Source organism: Leucopleurus acutus, assembly GCF_964270905.1.
Source record: "Leucopleurus acutus genome assembly, chromosome: 1".
Lineage (NCBI taxonomy): Eukaryota > Metazoa > Chordata > Mammalia > Artiodactyla > Delphinidae > Leucopleurus > Leucopleurus acutus.
Genome location: NC_139142.1, coordinates 136,775,616 through 136,796,233, shown reverse-complemented (window position 1 = coordinate 136,796,233; position 20,618 = coordinate 136,775,616). Strand labels below are relative to the sequence as shown.

At 36.6% G+C, this 20,618-nt stretch overlaps 1 protein-coding gene across 1 annotated transcript in view; it reads right to left on the bottom strand.

Annotated features, from left to right (window-relative positions):
• Nucleotides 1-20,618, bottom strand: part of PIAS1 (protein inhibitor of activated STAT 1) — a gene marked incomplete at its 5' end in the record, with an annotated part of 118,818 nt that overhangs the window by 43,113 nt on the left and 55,087 nt on the right. The window contains 2 exons of the mRNA XM_082846250.1: nt 1,287-1,334; nt 1,599-1,683. Of these exons, the coding sequence (XP_082702376.1) occupies nt 1,287-1,334; nt 1,599-1,683 (133 nt within the window). The remainder of the gene's footprint in view (nt 1-1,286; nt 1,335-1,598; nt 1,684-20,618) is intronic.

Below are 20,618 nucleotides of genomic sequence, written 5' to 3'. Positions count from 1 at the left end.
GTGTCAGGTGGGGGAATTGGGGGGGTTGGGGAAGAGAAGGTGGAATGGTAGCCAGAGGGCAGCCCCCAAACAGTGGCTCCAAGCAACAGTCTGAAAACCACTGTTTTAAAGGACAAAGTCACATATCAGTATGAACAAAATGTAAACTACTGAGGCAGGGAAGTAAAAAATATTACAGCAATATACAATTAATTATGAAGGCACCATATTTTAGTCCTTTAATTTATTCAGTCATTATCATAGTCTGTCCCTGACAGAGGAAAAAGTACCTTTTATACAGAAACACCTTTGTCAGTGCCTTCCAAAACCAAGACCTCAACCTCTCCTCTGCTTTCTCAGTTTTCATCACACTATTTTTGAACCTAAATCAGAGTTTTTCACATTATTCCATGAAGCACTGAGCTGGTGCTTTCATCTCTTTTCTGATCTCCTAGTGTATTTATAATCTGTACATACAACTTAGTATCTGATTATTGAGACTGGGCTATCTGTTTGACTTATCCTTCCCACTTTATAGGGAAAACAGCTTGTTGAGGAAAACAACTGTCTTGTATTTCCTCTTCTATCCCTATTGCAACAAGAACAATGTGGGACACTTAGGTTTACACAAGGATAGTCACTGAGTAAAAACAACAGCATAAGATGGTTTATGTAAGCAACAAGAGAGAGACATATTAACATAAAAGATGTCTTAGATATTCTTAGAAGAAATGGGCTAAGAAAAGAAACAATATGGGCAGTAGCATGTTGAAAATTTTTCGTTTTCCAAATTGTAAAATTTCGTCTTTACAAATCTATCAAGAGATGTCTCACATGGAATCTAAATTAGAGAGTACCTAAATTAATGGTTTAAAAATACAGGACAAAACAAATTAGACTATTTTGGTTCTTGTTAGTCCATGAGACACTGCAGACTTAATCTAAGTATTAGTTCTTTATCTACAGTAGGTTTGCCACTCATGCAGATAAGGTCTTTGCTTTCATAAAACTTGGTACTTCTAAAGAGCTGACCACCATATTTAAACATATCATTAGCTGGAGCTTCTCAACCAACCAAGGGCAACCAAAATAGAGAAATATGGTTAAATATATGGCACATGACTTGGCTACATTAAAATCTAACTTTGATAGTAATTAGGATGTATCGTAACAGGAAAAGGTTTTCCCTCACCCAAACATCTAAACCCAATACTTTCAATATACTTACTGAAAATCAGGTAGATTTTTCAAATCTTTAAGAAATATTAACTTTTAAACTTTGGATATATACTGTAGCAACACTGTACCTTAACTGGACCTGCACTGTGAAGTCACATTTGGTCCCAGAAATATCCCTAGAAAAGACAGAGTAAGAACTACAGTTATTTTAAAGATATACAGAGGAAAGCTGATTCAAAGACACTGTTACCCCAGAAAGTATTTCAGATTTATCAGAAATATTAACACTTATTAGGGTAACTAACACTATAATAGTATTTTCAATACTAATATTTGCATGACAATAATACTCATCCAATACACTGTTTTTAAAAGTCACTTATTATAGACAAAACTGGATTCAAAGGTCAAGCTGCAAGTTACACTCGAAGACAACTTACATGGAACTACTGATTTGCTGCACTTGTTGTGGTGTCAATGCAAATGCAAAACAGGTTTCTCGAAAGCGCTGGCTGTTGTCTGATGCTAAAGAAGAAAAGAATTATATTTTTAATTACCTTCAAATTCATCAATATAGAACACAACAGCAAACAAAACAAAAAAACCCAACCATTCACACACCTTTAAATTAACTAGGACAGATTCTAGAGTTTAGATAACAACTCAGTTAAGACACTGAAAAATAAGATATGTGCCAATATCTAATCATATAGATGTCTGCATCTAAAAAGCACACTTGTATAAAAACATGCTGATATTAATTTTATTTAAAATAATATAAACCCATTTAAAGATACATGGCTTCTGAGCTAAGTAACAAACATATACATACACCTTGAGATCTGCACAGGTAAGATGACAGTTGGACTTGAAGGCAAATTAAGAATTTTATCATCTCCCATCTAACTATACCATGCCAAGTTTTATACAATAAATATCATATACAGTTTGTCCTATGCTTAGATGAAATGACATCAAAATGTGCCTGTGGTCACTATCTCAAAGGAGGAAAGGAGTTACAAGAAGGGAAGGAAGGGAATAGAGAGAAGGAAGGGAGGGAAGTGGAGGCGGGGGGAGAGAAAAGAGCAAGAGAACAGGCAGGGAAGCACAGGTCAGTGAAGACCAGGGATTCCTACAGGGCGCTGCCGTGAGCAACAATATTTCTATTGGCTTTTAATACACGTTATGTCTATTTTTAAAATCAGTGGTCAATATCCCTCTTGTTCACTAATATTTCCTCAGTGCTTGGCACAAAGAAGCACTGAATGACTGTTTGTTGAATGAACAAAAGACTGAAAATTAAGAAATACCAAACTTAATTATTTAAACTGTCCTTTTCCAGGATAATTTTCTAGAACAAATGGATCACTGAAAGTTATTACCAAGGAACTCCTAGCCTGTGGGCCACTTAAACTGGTGCAGAAAAAGGAGCTGAACCCATCTCTAAAAGGGTTCAAACAAAGTATAAATGGAAGAAGTGAAAGGAAGGTTGAACTCTATCTAGATCAATGGTCTGCAAGCTCATTTGATTATTTGTACCTTTCAGCAAAATAATTTAGCATATACCATGTATATGTTATGTATGTTAAACTATTATATTGATATTGTATATGCTATAAAACACACCAAAAATAGAAGTTAAAAATGTTAAGATTTGACATAAAATTTTAGATATTTTTGTGAATTCGATTTTATGGAAAATCTCAACTTTAGAAACTTCTGTTTTACAGGTAGATATTTTTTCCTTTATCCCTATGGATTGTCTTGTGTACCCCCTGAGATGCATACCCCCAACATCGGAGATCATTATTTTGGATGATCTGCCTGCAAGCAACACTTCCTCCAAAATTACCACCAAAGACAAATGTCAAAAAGCTGTACAAATGTATCACTATGAGAAAGAAATGCAAAAGAACACTGTTGATGTACAATTTCATGTCAATATAGGAGTATCTTTTAAAGTCTACATTTGCTTTTCTGCTTTCTGTGATCTGGGAAGGTTTTTTCTTAAAAACTCTATCCCCAAGAAACAGTTACTGACCAGAAAGTTATCTTAATCATGAAATATCAACGTGGCAAAAGGCAGATAACCAAGGACCAGAATGTAGAAAAGCAAACAGTTTCCTCTGTCAGGCAATGAAAGTAACTTCTTTTGCTTCTTAGAGGATATGTCTCTATAAAGATTTTAGTCCAGTAGGCTTATCCTGATTTAGATTTCTGGCTCCATTCTAAAACAGTGCTATTGATAAAATAATTTCCCAAGTACCCAAATTAATATTATTCTCTGGGAAAAATTTCACATTCATTTTAGAATACATGAGTACAGTAAGTTTTGGACACACACACACGCAGATTTAGATAGAGAAGATATGACTAAAATAACAAGGCTGTTTCTTGAACCACACATAGAAATCAGGTTTATTACTTAATAGTAACCCCTTTTTACATCCTTTTGTGTATAAATGCTCATGGGGTTATTACTGTTTACCTGGAAAAGCATCTTTCGTACTATTTGATTTTCAGGTTTAATTTTGCTGTGAATGCCAGTAAAATTATAGTTTTGGTCTTAGATAAGACTATTTAAAAACTTTTCTAAAAGTTAATTAAGCTATCATCATCCCTTTCAGAAAAGTTCAGGCCAAACAGAATCATGGAATCTTCATACTGAAAAATGAGTCTTACAAATCATCCAAAACAATGACCTCCGATGTTGGGGGTATGCATCTCAGTGGGTACACAAGACAATCCATAGGGTTAAAGGAAAAAATATCTACCCGTAAAATAGAAGTTTCTAAAGTTGAGATTTTCCATAAAATCTAATTCACAAAAATATCTAAAATTTTATGTCAAATCTTAACTTTTTTAACTTCTATTTTTGGTGTGTTTTATAGCATATACAATATCAATATAATTGTTTAACATATGTAACATATACATGGTATATGCTAAATTATTTTGCTGAAAGGTACAAATAATCAAATGAGCTTGCAGACCATTGATCTAGATAGAGTTCAACCTTCCTTTCACTTCTTCCATTTATACTTTGAACCCTTTTAGAGACGGGGGAAGAGAAGCCATCACCTTGTCAAGCAGAAGATGACTGGTGATAAACAGTGTAATTGTAAGAAAGCTTGCAGCCCAACAGAGTAGCAAAGTTTAGTGGAAAGAGATGAGATCACATACACCTGGATTCCAAACTGGTTTTACCACTTACTTGCCACGTGACCGTAGGTACTTATCCACTCTGAATCTGTTTTCTTCAATATTTAAACATAAACATACACGAACACAAAAACCCTCATAGGATTATTTTAAATTTAAATGAGGTAAGGTATTTAAAACAAGCACCAATTTCCTTTTCTGTCTCCCTTCCTCCTTATGCCCTTACACTGAATCAAAATATATAATGCTGTAACTCCCACCCACTGATGTCATATAGCATATCCAGTCATAGCCATTCTTCAAATATTTTAGACAGCATTAATGTGCCCCCTCTCTCTCCATCGACTCTTGCCACTGTACTTCAGGCAAGACTTCAGAATTACTCACCATTCTGATCTTTCTCCTCTGGACATATCCCAGTCTATCTATCACACTTTTAAAGTGACAGCCAGAATTGAACACACTCTGTCATAGCATACTATTTCTCCAAAATATTTGCTGCCCCTCTGTATTGGCCCATCCCCACAGGAGGAATATGACCCAGTGCCACTGATGCCTTGGTCAATGAAATATGAGTAGAAGTGTACCACTGTGGAGCAGACCTTTAAGAACTATCCTTGGGTTTCAACATCTTTTTCTTTCCAGTCTGCCTTGATTCTAGAGTGGAGAGAACAGAGCAGAGCCACAACCAATCCACAGCTAATAAGTAACGTAAGTGAAAAATAAATCTTAGTTGTTTGCCATTGAAATTTATGATTGCTTGTAAGCTGACTTATTATTCAGATGTGAGATGACAAGAACAATATTTTTATCAACAACTACCATCTACTCCTGTTAATCCATACAACAATCATAAAGAAATCTACTCTTTTTTCAGGTTTAGAAATTGAGGTTCAAAGTAGTTATGTAACTGTCAAGGCCTCATACTAGGTAAGTAAAATCCGAACTGGAGGTCAGATCTACACATTTCCAAAGCCCATGCTCTTCTCAAAACATAGGTCTATTAGCTCCCCTGATCTAAGTGTGCTGTACTTCTTTTTTTTTTTTTTTTTGCGGTACGCGGGCCTCTCACATTGCGGAGCACAGGCTCCGGAAGCGCAGGCTCAGCGGCCATGGCTCACAGGCCTAGCTGCTCCGCGCCATGTGGGATCTTCCTGGACCAGGGCACGAATCTGCGTCCCCTGCATCGGCAGGCAGACTCTCAACCACTGCACCACCAGGGAAGCCCTGTGCTGTACTTCTATTAATGCAGCCTAGCATTATACTGAATCATAGAAAACAGGAAAAGAATTACCCACTATACTCTCATCATAACTGCTTGTCATTTTTACATATTTCTTTCCAATCAAATTACACATACAATTTAAAAGCTCGCTTTAAAAAAAATTACTCTTATCACATTTTCAATTACAATCTCTATTACCATATTTTAATTATTGCATTGTATTCTATCTGTGAGGTGTATGAAAATTTTAATTGCTCCCTTGATAAACCATTTAGGTTTTTCTAATTTTTCATTATTTGAAATGACTCTGTATACAGGGCTTATACGTTTGTTTTTTGGAATGGGGGCGGGGGGGGTAGCTATTATTTTCTTCGGATCAATTCCCAGATGTGGGTTTTCTGGGTCAAAAAGTATGGAGATTTTTTTAAATGAATCTTGACATATCACAAGAGTGGTTTGCAAATGCTTGTAACACTATAAGACCATGAGCAATTTGTGCATCTACTAAATGCATCCTAGTCTGGCCTGCACGGGAGTTGCTGCTAATTTAATGGGTGGATCTGGGCAACTCCTTAGTAGTTTAATTTGTATTAAGAATTTTTTTCTTGTTTTTAACTTCCTATTTAGTTAATTGTCTAATCTTGTCCTATGCCCATTTTTACATCTGCATAAGAGTTTCATATATAAAAAATATTAACCCTTTGGAAATCTGCTGCAAATATTTCCCCCAGTCTGTTATGTTTTTTCATTTTGGCTACATTTTGGGATGATACAAAAGTTAAGTTTTATGTAGTGTAATCTGTCAACCACCTCCTGGTAAATTTGTGTTGTTCCCCTTCTTAGGTTCAATCAGTACACAATTCAATTCTCTGGCTTGTTGTTTCTATGTAATTATCAATCCATCTGGAACTTATTTTAGTATGTGATATTTTTAAAAAATCTAAATTTTTGTTTCTCCAAATTGCTTAGTTATACTAATACCATTTGTTAAATAATCCTTCTTCCCTATGGATATGTGTGCTTCCTTTACCATATATTAAATCCTTATATCCAACATGTTCCATTCCCAGGCTATTTTCTCATTGGTCTTTTTTTATCCTGGTGCTGGCACTCTTCTTTTTAATTGTTATAGTTTCACTATGTTTTAATATCTTATATCAGGTTTCTCTACATCCATTCTTCTTTTTTCAGAACTTTAACATCAACTCAAATGTTTTATCATCTAGATAAACTTCTGAATCCTTTTGCCATGATTCTCAAAGCTCAGTGGTATTTTGAGTAGAATTACAATAAACCCATGAATTATTTTGAGAGCTGACATCTTTATATATGTTTACATCTTTAATCTTCCCATCCTGGAGTACTGTATCCATTCATTCATATCCTTAATGTTTTGTCATTTTCATCATATAAATTAGTCACACGGTTCCCATTAAGATTATTCTTATGCAAAATATCAACAATAGGAGAATGACTGACTAAACATTCATATAATGGAATACTCTGTAACCAAAAAAGGAGAAAAATCAACAACACCAGAAGCTAGTTTCTTTTTGAAGATCAATAAAATTGATAAACCTCTAGCAAGACTACTAAGGAAAAGAAGAAAAGAAAAATAAGAATAAGGAATAAGAGGCAACATCACTACAGATTCTATAGACAATAAAAGTATATAGGAGAATATCATGAACACCTTTTGGCCAAAAATTGACAACTTAGAAAAAACAAGTTTCTTGAAAAACAAAAACTACCAAATAGATAACCTGAATAGCTCTATATCTAGTTTAAAGTTTGAATTTGTAGTTAAATATCTTTCCTGAAAGAAAAGTCTAGGCCCAGATGTTTTCTCTGTGGAATTCTACCAAATATTTAAGAAACAGTCCCAATTCTACATAAATTGTTTAAAAAAACTGAAGAATTCTATCAAACATTTAAGCAAAGAGTAATAACAAATTCTAAACAAACACTTGGTCCCAAATTAAAAAGAGAACATTTCACAACTCATTTTATGAGAGTTATTACTCCAGTACCAAAACAAGACAAAGACATTAAAAGAAAATTACCAACTATTACCTCTCATGAACATAAATACAAACATTCTTAACAGAACTTTCACAAATCAAATCCAACCATATAAAAAAAAGGATAATACATTATAACCAAGAGAGATTTATCCCAAGAATGCAGGGTTGTTTCAACCTTCAAGTCACTAGATTAACAAACTAAAAAAGAAACATGTTGTCATTTCAATAGATGCAGAAAAAGCATGTGACAAAAATTTAACACCCATTCCTGATTTTTAAAAAAACTCTCAGCAAACCAGGAATAGAAGTGAACTTCCTCAACCCAAAAAAGGATTTCTATGAAAAATTTACAGCCAACGTTACATTTAGGGACTTCCCTGGTGGTCCAGTGGTTAAGAATCTGCCTTCCAATGCGGGAGACGTGGGTTCAACCCCTGGTCAGAGAACTAGGATCCCACATGCTGCAGGGCAGCTAAGCCTGTGTTCCACAACCACTGAGCCTGCTCGCTCTGGAACCACAACTAGAGAAGCTTGCTCGCCGCAATGAAGGGTCCTGCATGCTGCAACGAAGATCCCACATGCCGAAATAAATAAATAAATAAAAACAAAAAAAAATTACAATTAAAGATGAGAGACTAAAGAATTAGAAACAAGACAGTGACATCCACTCCTCATTTCTATTCAGCAATGTACTGGAGATTCTTGCCAGTGCAATAAGGCAAGAAAAAGAAAGAAAAAACATCAGGATTGAAAAATAACTAAAACCATCTATTCACAGACAACATGATGATCTATGTAGAAAATACCAAAAGGTATTAGAATAAGTGAGTTTAATAAGGTAACAATGATATACAAAAATCTGTGCTATTTCTATAAATTAGTAGTAAACAGTAAGAAATTGAAATTTTAAAAACACATTTATAGTAGCATCCCCTCAAAATGAAATACTTAGGCATAAAACTGACAGAAGAGGAGCTAGACCTGTGCGTTGAAAAATGCCAAATATTGCTCAGAGAAATTAAGGACCCAAATAAATGAAGAGAGAGACAGTGTTCATGGCTCAGATGACTCAATGTGGTTAAGATATCAGTTGTTTCCAAACTGATCTACAGATTCAATGTAATCCAATAAAAATCCTAGTTTGTTTGTTTTTTTTTAAGAAATTGATAAGGTGCTTCTAAACTTCATGTGGAAATGCAAAGGACCTAGAAGAGTTAAAACAACTTTGAAAAAGAAGAACAAAGCTAGAGGGCCAATACCACTTGGTTCTGAAACTTATTATAAAGCTACAGTAATTAAGACAGTGTGATGTTGGTGTCTAGATTAAAAAAATACATCTATGGAGCAGAACAGAGAATCTTGAAATATATCCACATATATATGAACGACTGATTTTTGACAAAGGTTCAAAGGCAATTTAGTTGAAAAAGAACAGTCTTTTCAATGAATGGTGCCAGAACAACTGGATACTCATATGCAGTGGGGGGAAAAGTGCTTTGAGTTATATAGTACACCATATGCAAAAATTAACACAAAGTAGATCATAGGTGACATCAGAGAAAATGGTAGAATAGAAAGCTCCAGGAGTTAGTTCCTCCTCCCAAACAACCATTAGGCTGGGGAAAAAAAAAATCAGAATCAATGATTTCAGAACTCTGAACCTGATCAGACACACAGCAACCAGGGGAATGCTTGATGAAGAAAGAGACTGCTGAATCTGTTGAGAGAGCTGTGTGAGTGATCTAGCAACTATCCCCTATTCCTCAGCCCCACTGTAGCTGTAGGGACTGTAGCCTGTCATCTATCACAAGATTTAAAGAGATGTACACACTTTTGGGGGGGCAGGGTGAGGGGTGATTGGATGTTTGGAGAAATCTCCATCAGATCACAGGCCGACTGAAGAGACAATGGAAGAGAAACTTCACAGACCACACACAAAGAATACAGACTTTGCAAAAGTAGTAAAGGAAAGTCACTATAGTCCCCTTGCAGATCTAGCTCCAGCTTCTCACTGAGGGTCACTAAGTTGCTGAAGACCTCTTTGGACTCCTCATCCACCTCAAATCCACAAAAATTGTGAACAAACTGTGGGCAAAGGTTCTTCCAAACCCCATTCATGGTGATGGCTGTAACCTCATGGCAAGCAAAGTCAGTGTTTTTTATGGCCTTGTAGATGTTATAGTCCTTCCAAAATTGTCGCAAGGTTGTTCCTGATTCGTCACTCACCTTTACTGCCTGCCGAAAAGTGTGATGTAAATAATATTTCTTGAAAGTCGCTATAACTCCCTGGTCCATAGGTTGGACGAGCGACGTAGTATTCGGTGGCAGATGCACTACTCTGACGTTGGGATGAAAGTCATCTACGAATGGTGGGTGGCCCGGAGCACTGTCAAGCAGCAAAAGAATGTTGGAATGGGATGTCCTTCTCCAAGCAATATTTCTCTACCTCTGGGATAAAGTGGTGGAAAAACCAGTCCTGGAAAATGGCCTGTGTAACCCAGGCTTTGGGGTTACTCTTCCACAACAGGAAGAGAGCCCTTGGCTATGTCTTTAAGGGCTCTTGTGTTCTCTCAATGATAAGCTAAGAGAGGTTTCAGCTTCATATCACTGGAAGCATTGCCACCAAACAACAGTTAGCCTATCCTTTGCTGCTTTATAGCCTGGCATCAACTTTTCCTCCTTACTGATGTAACTTTGGTCTGGCAGCCTCTTCCAGTATAGTCCTGTCTCATCCACATTAAGAACCTGCTCAGGTAAATACTCGCCTTGATCAATAATTTCTCGAACCGTTTCAGGAAATTCCCGGACAGCTACTGTATCTGCACTTGCTGCCTTGACACTTACTTTTACATTGTGAAGGTTGGCTCTAGCCTCGAACTGATGAAACCAGACAAGGCTGGCATTAAAAGATGCGCAATCTGGGCTTCCCTGGTGGCGCAGTGGTTGAGAGTCTGCCTGCCGATGCAGGAAACACGGGTTTGTGACCCGGTCCGGGAAGATCCCACATGCCGCGGAGCGGCTGGGCCCGTGAGCCATGGCTGCTGAGCCTGCGTGTCCGGAGCCTATGCTCCGCAACGGGAGAGGCCACAACAGTGAGAGGCCCGCGTACCGCAAAAAAAAAAAAAAAAAAAAAAGATGCGCAATCTGATTCTTCACCGTGTTTCTTCAAGTCTTCATAAAGGCTTTTAGCTTTCTCTTGAATCAGCATTAAACTGAGTGGGACTTGATGCTGATACTGCATCCATACACTGAGAAGTTTCTCCATCTCCTCTATCACTTTTCCATGCTTCTTTGATATTACTGATATTGTCCACTTCATCGGCACAGCAGACTTTACACGTTCCATGATCTTGTCCTTGCTCTTTAGAATCATGCCAATGGTTGAACGATTCATGTTATAAGAATGAGCGATATCTACCATCTTTTCGCCTTGCTCCACTCTCTCAATTATTTTCACTTCTGTATCCATCGTTACCACTTGGCACTTCTTAGCAGTACCAGCTACACCACTGCTACTTTTACGCTTGCTTCCAGACATCCTGGGCTTGAAATAAAGATACTGTACTACGGTACTCTATACAGTACTGTACAGCCGGGGTCCCCAACCCCCAGACCAGTACTAGTCTGTGGCCTGTTAGGAACTGGGCTGCACAGCAGGAAGTGAGAGGCAGGAGAGCGAGCAAAGCTTCATCTGTATTTACAGCCACTTCCCATCGCTCACATTACCGCCTGAGCTCTGCCTCCTATCAGCATTATGGTGAGTTGTACTATTACTTCATTGTATATTACAATGTAATAATAATAGAAATAAAGTGCACAACACTTGAATCATCCCGAAACCACCACACCCCCAACCTTGGTCCATGGAAAAATTGTTTTCCACGAAACCAGTCCCTGGTGCCTAAAAAGTCGGGGACCACTGCTGTATAGTAAAGTACACAAAAGCACAACCACTTGTAGAGAACGCACGCACGTGACAACGTACACCAGACACGTGATCTTACATGACTGGACATGAAAATGCGCACTTGCATCTCTGAATGTTCTCAACTTGAAGGTTCGTATGTAGGGGAATTACTGTACACAAAACCAGAACCACTTCAAACTGACGAGATGGCTACAATTAAAAACAAAACAAAATCACAAGAGTTGGTGAGGATACGGAGAAACTGGAACCCCCCCATACACTGATGATAGGAATACTAAAATGGTACAGATGCTGTGGAAAACAATTTGGCAGTTCCCCCAAGAGTAAAACACAGAATTATCATTAAGACTCAGCAATTCCACTCCTAGGTATATACTAATGCAAAGAAATGAAAGCAGGGACTCTAAACAGATATCTGAATGCCAATGTCCATAACAGCTTTATTCACAATAGCCAAAAGGTAAAAGAAACTCAAGTGTCCATCAAGAGGTGAATAGATAAACAAATATCTATTCCAGGGATGGATTGGGAGTAAAGATTTCTTTAGGTACAGTCCCAAAGCACGATCTTTTTTTCAATTGATGAATTGGACTTCATCAAAATTAACAACTTATGCTCTTGGAAAGACACTGTTAAAAAAAAAAAAAAAGAAAAGAGAAGCCACAGACTGGGAGAAAATATTTACAATTCACATATCCATTAAAGGACTTGTAGCCAGAATCTATAAAGAACTCTTACAAGTCACTAACAAGAAAGCAAACAACATAACAAAATTTGAATGTGCAGAAGATCTGAACACACACCTCACCAAAGAACATAAATACATGGATGACAAAAAAGCACATTAAAAGATGTTCAACATCCTTAGTCTGTGGGAAATGCAAATTAAAACTACAATGAGATACACACCTGTTAGAATGTCTAAAATCCTTAAAATGACAACACAAAGTGTTGACAAGGATGGAGAGCAACTGAAAAGTTCATATGCTACAGAAGAGAATGTAAAATGGCCTAATGGTTTAAAAAACAGTTTGGCAGCTGCTTACAAAGTTAAACCTGTATCTATCATCTGATCCACTTGCTCCATTCCTAAGTAATCTACCCAAGAAAAATATAAGCATATAATTATACAAAGATTTGAGCCTAAATTTTCATAGCAGATTTGTTCTCAACAGCCAAAAACTGGAAACTCAAATGTCTATCAGTGGGTGAATGAATAAATAGTGTTATATCCATATAATAAATACCATTCAGCAATAAAAAGCAACAAACTACCGATACAACAACATGGGTAAACCTTAGAATATAATCTAAGAGAAGTCAGCCTCGTTCCCCTCCCCCTCCCCCCCCAAAAGATTATATATTCCATGATACCATTATATAAAATTTTAGAAAATGCAAACTGATCTATAGTGACAGAAAACACATCATATCTAGGGGCTGGTTGGGAATGGAAGGGGCAGCTGGGAGGAATTACTAATGGGATGAGGAAACTTTGGAGAGTGATGGATATGTTCATTATTTTTATAATGATGGTGATTTCACATAGTCAAAATGTATTAAATTGTACATTTCAAGTATGTGAAGTTTATGGTATGTCAAGGATATTTTGATAAAGTTAAGAAAGTAGTAACTAAAGCAAAATGGTGCACACACGCACCCACACACAAAAAAACCGGCAGATGGTGAGGGGGAATGAACAACAGAACAGAACCCTTGTACCACATTTAAGGCTCAAGTCAAAGAAGAAACAGCCAGAAATTCACAAAGAAAAACAGGAGGAAACGGCGTCCTTGACATCAAGGGAAGAGAGCATTTCAAAGCGGCAGTGGTACACGCTCAGAAGTCAGGATAAGAATTGAGAACTAGACTTAATAACTGGCAAGCCACAGATGATCTTGGCTGGACCTGTTTCAGTGCAATGTGGAGCAAATGTCAGATTGCAACAGATTCAGGTATGAATGGTTATTGATTTTAATACTTAAATATGAGAACTTTGTTTTCATAGCTGCAATAGGAAGTTAATATCTCAGATTTGTGAATTAATTACTATTCTGTTTTGAATCACTACAGCCAATCTTGAAGGTCTCCAAAGTTCTATAATGTAATTTGAAATTTTGCTAAGATAGGACTTTGAATATTAGCTGTTTTGAGGATGTAGGATGAGTGTCCCGGGTAATAACTCAGCCTCTCAATGTGGCCTTGTATACTTGTCAGTAGCTCTTGTTGAGGGTAAAAACAGTCATTCAGATTTCCACCTTTTCCATACTCCAATTCAGAGAAAGGATGAAATGTTCTAGTGGAGTTTGTAATTAAGGATACCTATAAAGGTGTCGTGGAGGATATCTCTTGTGAATATTAATGGCTCACTGTACTTACAGGAGAAGATTTTCAAGTAAGTATTAATTACCAATGTTTCATCTGTAAGAAAGAAAACCATTGCCTATAATAACCAGAATATAATTATCAATCAAAACATAAAATGTGCAGAGAAAAAGTTATGGCTTTAGAAATTTCTTTTTTTTAAAAAAAACACTGTTCCATAGAGAGATGAACTAGACTAAAAAGAGAAAGAGGAATCATGTTGCAATTTACATAAACTAAACATATTGGAAGGCAAAACCTAGATACATAACATAAACAAAGTTATTGAGATTCTGATGATAGAAACACTAAGCTAATCTAAGTGGTTGTACTTTCAACTGCTCTAAAAATATTTATTATTCCACCTCACCAGCAGAAAGAAAAGCTAAAAATAGTCATCTTTCTGTTATAGAATATTTCTTGCTGTCTTGGGGAAAGTGAAACTAAAGTACCTATCTACAAATGTCAGTCTTAAAATCTTTATTGAACATTTTGGTTTATTCAAAAAAAACAAACAAAAACCTGGACAATAAGGTAATTTTTAAAAATATACCTGAAATTACCTAATTTCATCATTAGACTGCTCTACCACTGAAAAAGAAGGTTGCAGAGGATTTGTTTCCCCCAATAAAAGGCATATACCGAATCATCAACGAACTTATACTGCTTTTGACTATCTATCTTTAATATGGTAAGTATTTTAAGCAAACAAAATATAATGACCTGAGAACACAGTCATAAAATATTAAGGTAAAAAAGGCAAGATATAAACTTGAAATGCACAGCCTAAGTAAATTTATTTATATATGTGTATATAGATGTATACACGCAATGAAAGATCAAAAGCAGCAGCAGAAACCCGTTTCTTTGTAACTTAAAAGTTTTTTCACATTGAGTATGCATTGCTTTTATAATAATTTGTTTTACATATCTTATATAGAAACCAATATAATATCACACATACACGTTAAACACACAGCTATGATGTTCTACTGCTAGATTTTAAGAATTCTCATGGTGGCAAATATTCCACAATATTTGCCTGGCTAAAGGCAAAAGTTCTTTGGGGGTACCACAAAAGCCACACATGAATTTTTCCATGAAGCAGGAAAGAACACTGTAACATGCAATTCTGTTGGACTCTAGCTCTATAAAACCCTCTGATATCATTTTATCACACCCTAATTGTAGGTTCCTAATAAATTCATTTTCAGTAAGCTTACTATGCTTTTCATCATCTTTCTCCTCTGGAATTTAACTCTACCTGTCCTATTTATTTTGTCTTTATAATTTCTCAGATAGTTTACTGAGTTAGTCAGCTGGTCTCCTGAAGAACTTAAATCGTTATGAGCCTATACAGACTCCTAAGTAACTTTAGAGCTAACAGTATGGTAAATATTATATCTGGCCTATCTATTCTTTCACAGCTGGCAGGCTATCAAGCTATTTTAAGTCTAGTGGGGTTAAGAAACAAGACTGCGTCAAACCAAGTCAGCCAGCTATGAACAAAGTCTGATGATCAATGTTTAAATGCAAAAATAGAAAAAGGAACAAGACTATAATTGGAAAGTTAGTTTTCTTTCTTTTGTAAAAATTTTTCATTTTCTTCTTTTTCTGATGTTGGCAATACAACCAAACCAAGTTAGAAAAACCCTAAAATTCTGCCACTTATAGCAGCTAAAAAACACTTTGGTATCCATTTTTCCAGGTATTTTCCCATATACACACACTGTGCATATGTACATCCATCAGTGTAATATACACAATGTTTCCCACAAAAATTGTTCTGAATACTTTTCTCACTTCAAAATGTGTAGTAAAAATCTTTCCATGTCAATAACCTATCTGTCATCATTTTAAGTGGCTACATGGTATTCTATTATATAAATATGCCATAATTTAACCAATCACCTATTGTTGGATATTTAGGTTGTTTTCAATATTTTCCTTTTATCAACTATGCCTTGATGAATCCTTTCCTCTCCCCCTGGGGGTGTGTGTTTGTATTTGTGTGATCTTTATTTCCTTAGGACATACTCTTAGAAAAGGAATGCGTGGGTCAAAAGATATACACATTTTTAAAGCTTTTGTACAAGTTGCCAAACTGCTTCCAGAAATGCTGTTCATTTGCATAAGTAAGTGGTATATGAGAGTTCCTTGCCAACACTGGGCACTAGATGAAAAACATCTTATTGTCTTAAAGTTGCATTTCTTTGGCTACTCTATAAGTTAACTACTTTTCATACCCTTATTGGCTTTATGTTGTAAGGCACTCTAATCGTACCAGTCACATTTTAATTTTTTCTTTTGATGTTTCAAAACTGAGCAATGGGCAATGGGGCTTCCCTGGTGGCGCAGTGGTTGAGAGTCCGCCTGCCGATGCAGGGGACACAGGTTCGTGCCCCGGTCCAGGAAGATCCCACATGCCGCGGAGCAGCTAAGCCCGTGAGCCATGGCCACTGAGCCTGCGCGTCCGGAGCCTGTGCTCCGCAACGGGAGAGGCCACAACAGTGAGGCCCACGTACCGCAAAAAAAAAAAAAAAAAACACACACACACACACAAAAACTGAGCAATGACTTGCTTTTAGTGACATAATGGTCACTGATGACCTAGATAACAGAAGTTTCTTTGTCATGGGTTAAGTGAAAACCTACTTGGAAAGGATTCATGAGAGAAAAGGGAGGAAAGAAATCAGAGACAGTGAACTGAAACACTCCTGGCAAGGAATTTTGTGGTGAAGGAAAAGAAAATGGGGGTATAGCTGGAGGGAAATTAGGAGAAGAGTAGTTTGTTTTTTAAGATGGGAAAGTTAGCACAAAATTATATATTAATGGAATGATCTAGTACACAGGCAAAAAAATGATGACGTACAAGAGAGAAGGAAGAATAAGCAATGTCCTTGAATAAGCAAGTGAATGGGATCTAACACACAAGTGTAAGGAATGGCCTTAGTCCAGAGACCAAAGAATTCATTCAGAGTCACGGAAAAAACATATATAGCATATGGTCAGAGACGTAGGTAGGTGTGGATAAAGTACTTATGGGATGGGAACTTTTAGAAGTTAACTTTTGGGGACTTCCCTGGTGGCACAGTGGTTAAGAATCCACCTGCCAATGCAGGGGACATGGGTTCGATCCCTGCTGCAGGAAGATCCTGATCCCTGCTGCGGGAAGATCCCACATGCCGTGGAGAAACTAGGCCTGTGCGCCACAACTATGGAGCCTGCGCTCTAGAGTCCGAGAGCCACAACTACTGAGCCAACATGCTGCAACTACTGAAGCCCACGTGCCCATGGGCCCACGCGGGCCCATGCTCCATGACAAGAGAAGCCATCGTAGTGAGAAGCCCGCGCACGGCAACGAAGAGTAGCCCCCGCTCACCACAACTAGAGAAAGGCCACACACAGCAACGAAGACCCAACACAGCCAAAAATAAAATTAAATTAAAAAAAAAAGAAGTTAACTTTTAACTGGTTCCATTTTCCTGGTGAAAAAGAAATAACAAGCACAGTCATCAACAAAGAGAATGGAAAAATAGCTGTGTGTGAGAAAAAGTGTGTTGTGACAGAGTAAGATGAAATAGTCATTCAGTGAAGTGGAAAGAGTGTATGAACTAGGGTAACACTGTCTGATGGCTGGGTAAGATTAAACACTCCTGTGCACACACCAATTATTCTAACAGCCTTTCATATATTAAAGATTTGTAATATGGTCATATATTGTAAATATTTTCCCTTGGTTTATTTATTTTGCCATATAATGTAATAAAAAAAATGAGTCCTCACAATTCATGTTTTTCCTGAAGAAAAATTCCTCCCTAACTCCAGTATTATTTAAATATTTTTATGCAGTGTAATACATTATTTATGCATTTATTTAAATGCAACCTGTATTTCCCTCTGACATCACTATAGTTTCATTTTTAAGCATTTAAATCTTTAAACCATATTTTGATATTATTCTGACAAGTTGCAAGGCAGGAATTTAACTTTTTAATGGTTAATTAGGTACTCCTGAACAATTTAATGTCTAATTCATGCCACTAATTAGAAATTTCACTTTTCTTACTTTAAAATTATATTTCTACTTCATTAACTGCTTATTCAGGCATCAGTTCCACAGTTTCAATTATTATACATTTGTCATACATATAGACAGTATATTTTACATGTGGTATGTCATACATCTATTTTTCAGAATTCCTCTGTCTATTCTTATTTTTTCTTCTAAATTATACTGGCTATTTTAGTCATGCTACCTACCACATCCAACTTTCCCTCCTAGTTGAACCTTCCCAGCCCACACCTTCTACCAGGAAAGTAGCTATAGGCTGTTTTCTATACTGGACAGCCACTGATAGCAACAGGGAGCATAATTTTCCCAGGGGTGGCCTATCCACTGGGTAACCCATAAAATGACTATACCTGAAGGGATCCATCCATTAGCAACATATTTACTAAAATCAATTCAAACTAGCTTCTTCCAGGATTTGGAGTATGGAACATAAAGGGTCTCCAAGAGCTCTCTGTAGTCAGAGGCAAACAAACTAAATGCTTAGAAAGATATAGAGGTGCCATAGAGGGAGAGAATATACGTAACCAGACAAAGAAAGTACATAATCATAACTTTCTAATTCTTATACAACCTTACAATAAACCTTTCTTAGGTGGCCTGAGGTATTACCCTTTCTTGCAATCTAAAAAACCTACAACACAAAGGAACTTTGGAAGTCATTTGATAAAGCTCTCTTTCTCTTCCCTTTACCTCCCTGTTAAATTGGATTTCTAATTACAACTGCGCTAAATTTACTGAAAACAGACATCTTTCAAAGGACTGTGTCTTTCTAAATATTCAAGTCTTTGGGGAATCAAACATTTTTTCTTCTAATAAATCCTGTAAATTTGAAGAGTATTCCTTTGTATTTTTTCTTTTGTTGCTGTTGCATGAGATTTTTCTTCAATTTTCTAACTAGTTCTTAGCAAACATAACAATATTTCTCATTATGTGGGCCGTGAGAATATACCATGAGATCTTCTAAAGGGAAAAGGCTTCCATGTTCAAAGAATTTTGGGAAGTTGTTGCATAAAACATATCCCACTTAGAGATTCATAGAGTACATTATTATATTCAAAACCCTGAGAAATTCTGCAATAACAAAGCTTTTTTAAATTTAAGTTTCCAAAATTAATAGGACATGGTCAAAGAATACCTACTGACATCCCATGGAACCAGTATCCAAGGATCACATTTTGTAAAACAGTGGTATACAAGCTAGTAGACATTTCTTGTATTCAGCAGCTTCTATTCCCGCAACAGACGTTTTTATTTGTGACTTTACTTCCAGTCTCAGAATGGAGCATATGACCAAAGTCTAGGCTGAAAAGGGCACCCCATTCCCCTGAAGGGTTGACTGGTCAAGGGCGGCACATGGCATTTAAAGTAGTTCAATCATAGTGAACCTCAGGATCTTTTCCTGGGGATACTGGGACAAAGACTTTTTCTCTTTTGGGCTAGATCTGAATCTGGAAGTATTCCAGGAACTGCTGGGAACTACATACTGACTAAAAAAAATAAGACCAACAGAAAGAAAGCAGAGTCACAAAATAACATGAAACAGATTTGTTACACAAACATTCATTCAACAAATATTTATTGAGCACCTAACATGTATAAGACATTATTCTAGGTGCTTGGGATAATCAACGAAGAAGAAACCAAAACCTCTGCCCTTATGGGACTTACATTCTGACAGGAAAAGAAAGATAATAAATGATATCATAATAAAGTATGTCAGAAAGTGATAAACATTACAGAAAAAATAGCACAGGGTAATAGGGATTAGAAAGAATGAGGTGGAATTTTAAATAGGGTAGTCTGGGTAAGTCTTATTAAAAAAAATTAGTATTTTTGGCTTGAAGGAGGTGAAGGAGATAGCCATGTGAATATACTGGGAAGAGCATTCCAGGTAAAGAAAACACCCATGCCAAGGCCCCAAGATAAGAGCATACAGTGTATCTGAGGAACAGCAAGAAAGCCACTGTGGTTAGAGCCAAGTTAAAGAGAATACTAGTAAATAATAATACTGGACAGGTAATGAAGAGAGGGCTAGATCATAGGATTTTGGATTTTACTCTGAGTCACATGAGAAGCCAACAGAGAGTTTTAAACAAAGAAGTAACGTGATTAAAAGAGTCACTTAATGGAATCACTCTGGCTACTAAACTGAAAATATTGTAAAGGAGGGAAATGTAGCAGCAGAAATCCATGTAATAATCCAGGTAAGAGATGATGGTGGCTCAGATCAGGGTAGTGGCAGTGAAGGTTATGAGAAGCGGTCAGATTCGGGATATATTTTAAAGATAGAGTCAAAAGAATTTCTTAACTAATTGACTGGGGCATAATAAAAGAGCAGAATCCAGGATGACTCTAAAGATTTTAGCCTGAGCAACTAGGCAGATGGAAGATGCCCTTAACCAAGACGACAACTAGGGGTAGAATTTGTTTTAAAAGAAAGAACAAAAATTCATTACTGGACATATTAAGTTTGGGATAGACATCTGAATAGTGATTTTATATGGGCAGTTGGATGAGACTCTGGAACTCAGAGAGGACTTGGCTAAGATACAAATGTTATCTTGTCAAATAAATGTTATTTTGTCATATAAATGTTATAAATGTCATTAATGTTTAGTTACTATTTAAAGCCTTGAGACTAGATAAAATCACCAAAGAAATAAGGATAGCAAAGAGGTCTGG